We start from the raw sequence: 11,150 nt of genomic DNA on the forward strand, positions 1-11,150 counted from the left end.
CTGGGGGAGGTGTCAGCACTGCATTTCCGAGAAGACAGACAGTAGACCATATGTCATTGTCGAGGGATGCTACTTTGTGCGCAAGGTAAACATGGCAGGTTCTAGATTGAAATTGAAACACCCGTTCATCTCGTCAGGATGAAGCACACCGGCGCTCCCGTGTTAACATCACTCTCATGTGCGGTGCTGTCAAGGTCACTGAGCATCATACACCCTCCGCCGTCGACGCTTTATGTAGAAAAACTCCGGTACCGCTTGTCAAACGTCACTTTAATGAATTTAGCAAGCTGTCACACACACACAAAGCCATTCTACATGCATGTGACCATCGCACCCATTACAGCTCACTGTTCACAAGGGTTGACACCCTTGGGTAATTCTGTTACACGCGTCAATATCGTCGATATATACGCAGAGGTGCGTTAAACCATCCAACACATGACCCTTTGCCAACAAGGTGCAGCTCTAGTACCCCCCTCGCCATGCAGAAATAAACAGATCCACTGTTTTTGATTGATCACAGATGGACGTCAATAGTCACGAGAAAAGAAAAATCCTCTGCACCACACCCGACGCTATGATACAGATGTGCACACATGAATGCATTCATATTTAATGCATCCCTTGAGACACACCTTTTTGCCATTTTGTGACGTAGGCCCATAGCCTGAGCGGTAAGGCATACACCCATGACATCCGTCTCACCTGTCACCTCGTGGTGTGTCGGGGCCACGGTGGTCATCTCAGCGGGTCAGTGTGTTCCTCCACCGGCCTCAGTCACATCCACCCAGGAGCCCTCAACACTGACTCGATGCGGACACACGGCTCGATATAAAGACTGCGGCAAGCAGGGGGAAGGAACGCCAAGAACTGAACAGGGACTTTATGCCAGAGAGCCAGAAAGAGGAATAGAGCGAGATGCTAGAGAGAGAGAGCGAGAGAGAGAGAGAAAGAGACTCGAGAGGGATGGAGGGAGAGGGAGGGAGGGTTGAGAGAATGAGCAGGGAGATAGAGGATGACAACAGAGGAAACCAGTGTCAACAAAACCCATTGATGCACGGACGCGTGTGCTGGATATAGCAACGCTTCATCCCAAATTAACTCCCGCATCGATTCTAAGATTGAGAATCACACGTGCAGGGAATCATTACGTCATCGGTTGGATGCCCCCCCCCCCCCCCCCCCCCCCCCCCCCCCCCCCGCCCCACACACACACACACACACAGTAAGTTTTCAAATAGGATTGCTTTACAAACAACACTTGAATTGCTTTCTAATGAACATGCATGATGGGTGATGCAGCATTTAAGATAGATTTATATATTGTAAAATAGAATCGGTCAACTGGAAACAACAAAACGCCGTAAATGGTAAATGGTCCTCATTTATGTAGCGCTTTTATCCAAAGCGCTTTACAGTGTTGACTGACATTCACCCTTTCATGCACACATTCACACACCGACGGCGAAGTCAACCACGCAGGGCGACAGCCAGCTCGTCAAGAGCAATTAGGGTGAGTCGTCTTGCTCAGGGACACCACGACACCCGCTCTACCTCCTGCCCGCCCCTCGTTATAATACCGCCAATGCCTTTGTTGCTGCAGCAGGCCAAATACCATTAAATTAATCAACTACTTTAGTTCACTTAAATGTGTCTCGACATTCAAAAGCATGGATGGTTATTTCTAATGTTGAAAATAAATAAAAAATACGGACTGTGGTAAAAAAAAATTGGTAAATACATCCATGGGGTGGTCCAGTTTACCTCAGCAGTACCCATTCTTACCAATTACATCCATGCAGGCATGCAAACTGGTTTGGGGTGAAAAAGGTGAGAATGATGCGTGAGCCAAGGAAAACACAGACCCACTAGGGGGTTCCAGGGTTATACTCCGGGGAGTTAAAAATAATAATTATTTTTTAATTATATAATAAATAAAAAAAAATATTTAAAAAAAATATTTAAAAAATGTATGTAAAAAAAATAAACAAAAAAATTTGACATGCCCACGCAATGTTTTCTCAATGGATCTCCACGAATCACACAAGTGGCCAATTTTGTTAAAAAAAACGGCGAATTTCGCCGAAAGGTGACTAGTTTACATGCCTGATCCATGGGATCCCACTGTGAAGGATTTATGACTCAACATCGCCCCCTAGCGTGCATCAGCTCTATGAGAAATGATCAAGGAGACAACCCCATTATGTGGAGTTAAGATCTTTATTGAAAACCGATAGTAACATCGGTTCAAACACAGAACAGTTGGATAATTGAGGGGAGCAGTGTGCTCCTATTGGTCGAGGGAGAACCAACAGAACATTGAGGACAGCCGTGTCTTACCACCATAAGGTGAGCAGAATAAAAACTAAAAAAGATACAGAAACAAATGAGGGACACACAAAATAAGTATTTCGGATTCGAATAAGGGGGGGGGGGGGGGGAATTCATTTAGCTACCATTGCAACCAAAACAAAGTGTACTTCTGTTCTCCCTGCAAGTCGTTTTTTAATGCAATACAACAGAACAAAAAGAAAAGGTTTAAAAATCAATACCGAGGCAACATCAGTGGCTTCAACCTCTCCATTCATGGATGACACCAGTCTATCCCATGCACAACTGTACATCATTATAATACATCGCAGTGCTTGCAATAAGACAAACAATTGAATGGTTTATCTTTTTATTTGCGAATCCAGAGATTCTGTACTTGTTAGGAAATTCCACTTGTGGTGAAATCGATATAAATACATTTAAAAAGATAGCGCATCGTAGCTCGTTGGTCAAACGGTGGTGTTCGGTCGTGGACAGTTACGGACAACCTCGAGAGAGTAGTGAGTGCATTGCACGAGTGACAAAGACCATATATGGGTACGGTGGGAGTTGAATTTCCGTTTGCCCATTTTGGACAGCAAGAAGATTTAATGAATTTACTCCAAATCTAGTGCCGCTCCAGATGTGGAGATCAGCCACAGGTCATCTTTGACACCCCAGTTCCAATTATCCAGCAGTTACCCAAGATTTTCGTTCTTGCATAATGTGAAAGTCTAGCCGGAAGAGTACAATTTAAATTGTTCGCCAAAAGATAAGTTGTCAATGTCCAAAATATATTTTTTTGACTTATGTAGGAGGCATTTATATTGACACAAAATACATTTATTAAAACAGTAAACAAAACGAAATGATGGGAAAGAGATTCCAGAGACATACTGTTGGACCGGTACAATGGTGACCTTATTAAAAAAAAAAAAAAAAAATAGAAGTCAATGTGCGGTAATGGCTGGAGGAAAACAAAAATCCCAACTGGGGCATCTCCAATAACATTCCACCCTTCCCTCTGGCAGCGGCCCTTTAGATCTGAAGGGGAGAGAACACAGACACATTAATAACAGACATTACTCCTGTTAGACAGGGCTTGTATACCACGGCTGCTGATGCCGCTCAAAGTGGACATCACTTAAATTACCTGTTAAATGCAGCTCAAAGGCTAGTGAGAGGAACGCAAGACAATTTACTGGACTAGGCCTGGGCAATAAAACAATAAATGGTCGTATCGTGACAGACGTTTGATCAATATAAATATAAAACATGTTCAATATATATATATATATATCGATAAGCAACTGGACCACCGAATCTAGCAGCTGGGTTTGTTACACAAACACGATTCCATACTTATTTACAATATTTGAGTGTTTTTCATTGTTGTATCGACATTTGAGTATTTATTAATGAAGAACAGGAGAAGGCCTGGACTTCTTACTCATTTGGAGATACATGTTGAGGGAAAGCAGAAGTCAGAGACTCGGGAGGAGGCCGTTAACTATGGGATAGTGTTAATCAGGGTGCGGGGGAATCCATAACCCAACCCCAGCCAGCTTTTTATGATTGTTTTGGCTACAATAAAAATAGTATTTCCTATAAAACGTCACAAGTCATGAGAACAACAGGCCGAGGGGATTACATACGAAATAATTTGAATTCAATCCACCAGCTAGAGAAAGTGGAGGCTGTGAATGAGGTTTCAATTCAAACACCTCCTGCTTCCTTGAATGGCTTTGGGCCTCAATATTACAAATCGTAGTTAAGCAACAGTCTCATTCTCAAATTATACTAGCAGGAGAGTCAACCAGATCGAGCAGTTTGTGGCCACACTATCCATGTGTAACTGGCTGGCGTGAGGGACACGAGGCCGGTGGGGGTTCGCTCGCTCCACGTGAAAGCATCTCACTTCAGATGCACCTTATCCTTTACCTGCCTCTCCTGGCAAGGATAGTCTTTTAATTCACATCATAGCCGTAACGGCAGTGATCCGGAAATGTTACTAGGTTTTCAGCAATTGGTTGTTCAACCAACTCATATCGATACTTGGTCATCACGAAAGGCTTGGCCGTGTTTATAGCATTTACGGCTCTCATGTTAGGGCAGATATTCAAGGAATAGCATTTGGTATCTTATTGGCCTTTCACACATGAACTCTGGATCAACTCCGTAGAACCCAGTCTGTGGATAATCCGGAGTTGCCCTTTTTACACGTGCGACACACAACCGGAGATAAGCCGCATCAGACGTGTTCACACATATCCGAGATACTCCGTATACTTCAGGCGAGGGCTGGCATCTGGTTAGAGCGTGTAGGAGGCAGGACGGGACCCAAAAGGTTTGCAGCGGAAGTTGCAAAGTTTTGCTTACATCACATCACGGGGGAGGCTTCCAACTCTGTAATGCTGACTCTTTCTGCGGTGATATCAATACTGCTTTTATTATAATGTGACGTATTCACAATACCAACCAGAGAAGTGGAATCCAGAATTTGGAATGCATTATACAGGCAAGAGAAAAGTATGAAGCTACACTCCATGCTCCTGGTTGGGCGGCAGTCACATGATAGAAACGCCATCAACACGGCCACTCGCTCGTTGTGGATTCTCCAGCTCGCCGGACTTTACACTAAGGGCCTGGCCGGGTAAACTCATACAGCCCCTCTGGGTATTATTCGGAGAATGTCCGGCGCACAGTGCATGTGTGAAAGGCCTATTAGTGAGAAGACCCGGGGTTTATAAAAAAGGTACCCAATAAATATAGCACCAAGGAAAATCATAACAGTGACCAAAAATGCTGGTGACCCACCTGAACTCTTGCACCCATAACATACATGTATAAATACAAACAAGGATTTGTTTGGGGCGGGGGGGGGGGGGGAACTTACATCATCAATGTCTTCATCATCATCACCAATATCGTCAAACTGGATCTCATCATCATCTCCTGGTCCGAATGTGTCCGTCTCGTTGATTTTGGCTGGAGAAAAGCAGGGAGCAGGGTTAGCTAAACGAGTACTTCACAACATCCCGAGGGAAACCAAGTCATTGCGTGAACAATGACCATCATGGATATGCAGTGTTCCTAAAAACCGCCATTTTGGAAGAAGTCACCGTGTCAGATATGTGTGCACAGAAAGGGATCTAAATACAACTATAAAAAGTGAACCACTGCAATTAACAACCCAATCTGAGGTAACAATCTAATGTAACATATGCCAAAAGTCAGTCTAGTAGTAAATATCATCGATTCACTCTAGTCAGCACATGGACTCTTTTTATCCACTTTTGCTGCAAGGCTACCGGCGTGCAGGGTAGGGCTAGTCCCACAAATCATATTTTGTATAGGACCTCATGTCTGATGGCAGAAGAGCTGCCATCTGGGTGAATGGGGAATTTCACTTCCTTTTGCTTCATATTTGTTTTGACCAATCATTGCTGGAGGCAGGGATCTGTAAGCACGTAATTGGCTACACAAACAGAAAACTTTGTGACAGCTTCGAATTAACATCATGTAGACTTGTCACAAAAAAAAAAAATGCTTAAATATACTCAATACACTCATTAAAAGCCCCATTTGATGTTCATCCACTAGCACAAATTAGTGGTCGGTACAAATTAGTCTCGGTAACGAACAGGAAACCATCCGTCACGCCGTTTATGGTTTACGCGTTTATGGTTTCCGGCCGACCGTCTACAGCTCTACGCTACGGTCTGCCCCCGAGAAGTCCTTCTAGATCTGATCAGGGCAGGGCTACGTGAGGCTGGAGCTCCAGTCAGGTGTGGACGCATGTCGGCCACTCACCGTGCTCGGGCAGCTCTCCATAGGCCTTCAAACTGCGAGCCTCGTCTGCGTTGTACTTGAGGATGACGTCCGCCTTGTTGTCCTGAGGGAGGAAGAGAACAGCAGCCACTCAGACATCGCGTACAGAGGAGGCTACTTTACGACGCCAGTTGCACACACTTGTACACTTTAAGCCGAAAAATGTAACTGAGATTGAATGGTAGGAATGTGTTAATAGAGGGCCTGTTAATTGCCTTGGAGTGTGAATGACAGTGAACGACACCCCAGACATTGCCTGAGTTCCTCCTATTTATTATTTTACAACATCGGTTGTCAGCAGGACTCGGACTGCGTAGCATCTGTGTTTATTTGGTCGTCATAAATACCCAAAACTGGACAGTGCAGGGTAATGTGGGCCACGATAATTGTAATGAAACTTGCAAAGACTGATTACTAGCTAGCTTAGAATGATGCTTATTCCCATTCAAGTTAAGGAGCTGTTTTAGAGCAGTTTTTTACTTAATGATGTGACCCCTGCTACGAAATTTAAGACTATTATGTAATTTGGGTTGACGTGACCGTGAACTATTCAATATACAATATCAAATGTTTCTTTAACAGCCATATAGAAATATATTTATGTTTGAAAGAATGTGGTACTTTTTTACTAGTCCTACTGTCATTGATACATACCTGGTAATCTCTCAACCCCACCAGAATGATATCTGATGTGTTTATCCACACCTAGAAGAGAATGCCAGAGGAGGAAGGAAGAGGAAACAAAAACATATTTATACAACATGTTCATCCTATGACACTGACAAAGAAAATAAAATATATACACCATATGTAATATATATACACAACATATATAGGCGTAGATATCACAGATACACATGTCAAAAGAGAGGGTGTGAACCCAGTGCACCCCTCACAGAGCCATTGAGTCCACGGCTAACTGATGACAAAGTGTTGAGCTGGCAGTGTGCCCAGGGCTCTGTCCTAGGAGAGAGGTGCAACTGGACAGGAATTCATACCTTTTTCCGGAGTTTTCCTCTGATATGACAAAGCCGCTTGACTCCATCAAAGCACATGGCTTCCAGACGTCCGTTCCCAAGCATTTTTATCACCTGAGCATATTCTGGACAACGCAGAGAGAAAAGGCTGGAGAATTAGATTGGTGAACTAAGTGGGCCTTACAATGAGACCATCAGTGGAATATTAAGAGTGAGGCAAGTTCTAGTTCTGAACTAAAGTGGGCCTTACAATGAGACCATCAGTGGAATATTAAGAGTGAGGCAAGTTCTAGTTCTGAACTAAAGTGGGCCTTACAATGAGACCATCAGTGGAATATTAAGAGTGAGGCAAGTTCTAGTTCTGAACTAAAGTGGGCCTTACAATGAGACCATCAGTGGAATATTAAGGGGGAGGGAGGTAGGGTCTTGTTCTGGTTCATTCTTCCAACTAGATTGTGCTTGAGCATGAAAACAAGTCAGGAGACATTCACACCTTGACGCTTAGTCTAAAGTACATTAACACCAGAGCAGTTCTTCAAACGTTAAATTCAGATGATATAACCTAAAATATGTTATCTCACACATTAAAAACAAATGAAAGAAAAATGCAGTCCCTTAGGCCCCACGCAATATAAAGCAATGTAACCTAAACACTCAAATAGCAATATTGAAAAACGAACTATTACATTTAAAAGTGACTTACAATAAGTTCATTTGTCCGAAGAAATAACAATTCAGCTAGTATGTAAGTATGATGACATTGAAATGTTATCAACTTTAATAAAGAAAAAAATATTTAAGACATATCGCAATAGTATGAAACAATGCTTTGACAATTTCTCATGCTGATTAACTGACAGTTTCTGTGAATGAATGACATCTCAGATGATCTCATGGGGGATGAAACTTACCCTGGCCATCCTCTTTGAACACCAGCTCCCTCTTCTCGGACTCATTCTCGTTCTTACCACGTCGCCTGTTCTTTCCTCCCTTTCCTGTCAAAGACGGAAAATACGGATATTAGAGTGGACTTAACGAATTGAATATATTGACTCATTAATCAATCAGTTCATGTAAACAACCAACATCCCAATCACGATTGTAGATTTGGGACATGAAAAAAAACTCAATGAACTTCGTAAGCTGCAACGTGCAACTCTGGCCCGATTGTCACTTCACATGATCATAGATGAACTTGAAAGAATATAAAAATGTACATTGGACAGCCGGGGGTGGGGTTTTACAATGTAGCCAAGAGGCTAGTCACGGCTAGCTCTTCAAGCTAGTATGAGCCTCACAATGGTTGATCTGAATGATGTGTGTGTGTGTGTGTGTGTGTGTGTGTGTGTGTGTGTGTGTGTGTGTGTGTGTGTGTGTGTGTGTGTGTGTGTGTGTGTGTGTGTGTGTGTGTGTGTGTGTTGGGGGGTGGGGGGGGGGGGGCGCGCTAACATCCACTTTCTCACCATACACCTGTAAAGACAAGCCTCACCGTGTCCGCCGTGGACCACAACTTAAGACACTCGACGATTTGAACGAAAGTCGATACAAAAAGCTGTCTTCTAAAGAGCCGAACGCTCTCCGACACAGGGGTTAGCTATAGCATTAGCAGGCTGGTGTCACGTTTTCACTGCGTGTGTCTGACACGGCGGACCGAAAACAGCGCCAAAGACCTTCGCACCGCCACGCGGACTCCTCACTTAACACCACTTCACGCGTCTTTACCTTTATTCTTGGGCATATTCCTGACCGGTCGCGGTGAAGAGACGCAGTCGACGAGGATAAGTCAGCGTTGTGCTGTACTGTTTACCGGAATGAGCTAAGTAGAGCTACTCGGGAGGAGGAATGGTAGTCACTGCTAGCGCCGCCGGTTCACGCATGCGTCGGTCGCACCATTCAAATACGCGGTGCTTTATTAAAACGTTCGTTTTTTACAAAACATGGACGCTAGATCCTTTGGGTGGTGGGGGGGAATAAACGACGTTTCTGTGATGGTATGACTTCTGTATTGCATTAACCGAGTAGGGTTGATGTTTTTTCCTAGTGAAAAGCTCTTATAACGGTGAATACTATAGTATATGAGGTGATATTGTAGTGTATTCTTATGTAGTGAATATAGTGTATTCTTGACAGGCCACGTCTCATTCATCCATCGCACCAGAGGGCGGTCTGCTGCAGGAGTCCGACTCTTCAATATTATACACATTATTTATTTTCCCGAATAACCTTTTCCTTGAGGTGATATTTGATATATTTAAATGCACGTTTTGCTCTTTGGTTTTTGCAATAATATAGTCCATATACGTGAGAATAGAGAAACGTATATCGCGAATTAAAGTACTTTTGGTGTGCTAGGTTTATGTGGGGGTTGTTTCTAGTTAGCATTAACGATGACTGACTCTAGAACTAGGGTGCTGACTTCTGATTGGGTACAGAACGCTTACTCAAGTGAAGATCTTCTGAGTGTGGTAAGAAATATGTAATGATGTGTTCATTAATGCATCATATTTATTCTGAAGTAACTACAGATTGACACTTTATCAGTACCATCTGTGTGTGTGTGTGTGTGTGTGTGTGTACACACACACACACACACACACACACCATGTATCTTAGTACTCATACGTATTCATCAATAGAACGATATGATTGCCATCAACATATGGTTTTCTTCCTCATTAAGGATTCCTCTGAGTGTTTACTTGGAGTTTGTGGGGTGGCCGACGAAGAGGAATCCACTTCAGCCAGTGTGGAGAATGGAAACTGGGACCATTTTGGAATGGACCAAATCGCCATGATCAGAATAGAGGGCACACACCCAGAGTGGTGCCAGGAGGTGAGAGGCCAGGGCATCGACTATGACACAGACAGTCTGGAGCTAGCGTACGTCCTGCCCCCACAGGATGAGGGCACACTTTTTATGGGCGAGGAGATGACGGTGGGAGACTCCATGAAGGAGCTGGAGGAGCAGCACGGGGTCTACCTCGTGGGATACTCTGACCTGGAGACGGAAGGGGACAGTTACGAGTTCCAGCTCCAGTTTCCAACCACAGAGGACGAGTCCAAGCCTCCCACAGGCAGGGAACACCTGCGTAGGCCCTTGGCCAAAAAGACCGGGAAGTACGGCGCACCGTTGGGGCAGAGACGACCGGACGTCAACAGCAAAGCGTGTAACAATCTCCAAAGCTCACAGAGCCCGTCCAGCGGCGGGAGAATCACCAGCGAGGAGGACGGTTTGTCGCCGCACAGGACTCACCCGAGGACCAAGGCGGTGGTGTGCAGCCTGTGTCCGCCGCCGGGCAAGGTGTTCAAGAACATGGCCGGCTTCTCCGTGCACCTGAAGCAGCTGCACCACAACGGCTTGAGAAAGAGCTTCTTCTGCGACATGTGCCAGAAGCACTGCCGCAACCAGCTGGTCCTGGACGACCACATACGCCGGCACGCCAGCAAGGCGGCCGTCTTCCAGTGCCCCCTGTGCTCCTTCAAAGCCCCCGGCAAGATCAGGAAGAGAGGGGTCAAGGGTCGCTTCGGCATCAGGGTCCACTTTGAGAAGGAGCACCCGGGGATCATTCCCGAGTGCAAGATCTGCGAGAAGGACTTCCGGAACTTGGACGCATACCTGAAGGACCAGGTCAGGCACATCGGGGTCACTCCGTTCTACTGCCCCGAGTGCCAGATCTACGAGATGACAGAGAGGGGACTGCTGGTGCACATGAGGAACCACAACAAGAAGAAGGGGCATGGGGAGGGGGGAGAGGAGGAGGAGGAGGAGGAGGAGGAGGAGGGAACCACCACAGAAGACTTAGACTGTTACTGACATAACAATGTGATGGTAGTGAGTCCCTCAGACCCAGGACAGATATGATATGACAGAGCAGATATGTCTGACATCATCTGTCGCAATAGCCTTACAAAAGTGACTTTTCACTTCTGAGTTTGCACTATTATTTATTTACTGTCTTACATACATATGTACTTAGTACATACGTACAAACATATGTTCTCTTGCAACTGGATTGGGCAAATAATAGTCCC

General features: G+C 44.8%; 2 protein-coding genes across 2 annotated transcripts; one reads left to right on the forward strand and one right to left on the reverse strand.

Annotated features, from left to right (window-relative positions):
• Nucleotides 1-2,231: 2,231 nt before the first annotated feature.
• LOC311372854 (eukaryotic translation initiation factor 1A, X-chromosomal) lies at nt 2,232-9,000 on the reverse strand. The gene is made up of 7 exons (XM_084489797.1): nt 8,841-9,000; nt 8,030-8,113; nt 7,140-7,243; nt 6,796-6,846; nt 6,124-6,205; nt 5,207-5,298; nt 2,232-3,354 (listed from the first exon to the last, which is right to left on the reverse strand). The coding sequence occupies exons 1-7, from the start codon at nt 8,854-8,856 to the stop codon at nt 3,349-3,351; spliced, it is 435 nt and encodes a 144-aa protein (XP_084345923.1). The 5' UTR covers nt 8,857-9,000; the 3' UTR covers nt 2,232-3,348.
• A 476-nt stretch (nt 9,001-9,476) lies between these two features.
• Nucleotides 9,477-10,932, forward strand: LOC311372856 (uncharacterized protein; the record flags this gene model as incomplete). The annotated part of the gene is made up of 2 exons (XM_084489799.1): nt 9,477-9,583; nt 9,799-10,932. Exons 1-2 carry the CDS (start codon nt 9,506-9,508, stop codon nt 10,930-10,932), a joined length of 1,212 nt encoding a protein of 403 aa, XP_084345925.1. The 5' UTR covers nt 9,477-9,505.
• Between the last annotated feature and the right edge of the window lie 218 nt (nt 10,933-11,150).

Source organism: Micromesistius poutassou, assembly GCF_964030765.1.
Source record: "Micromesistius poutassou genome assembly, contig: SCAFFOLD_5270, whole genome shotgun sequence".
NCBI classification, from domain to species: Eukaryota; Metazoa; Chordata; class Actinopteri; order Gadiformes; family Gadidae; genus Micromesistius; species Micromesistius poutassou.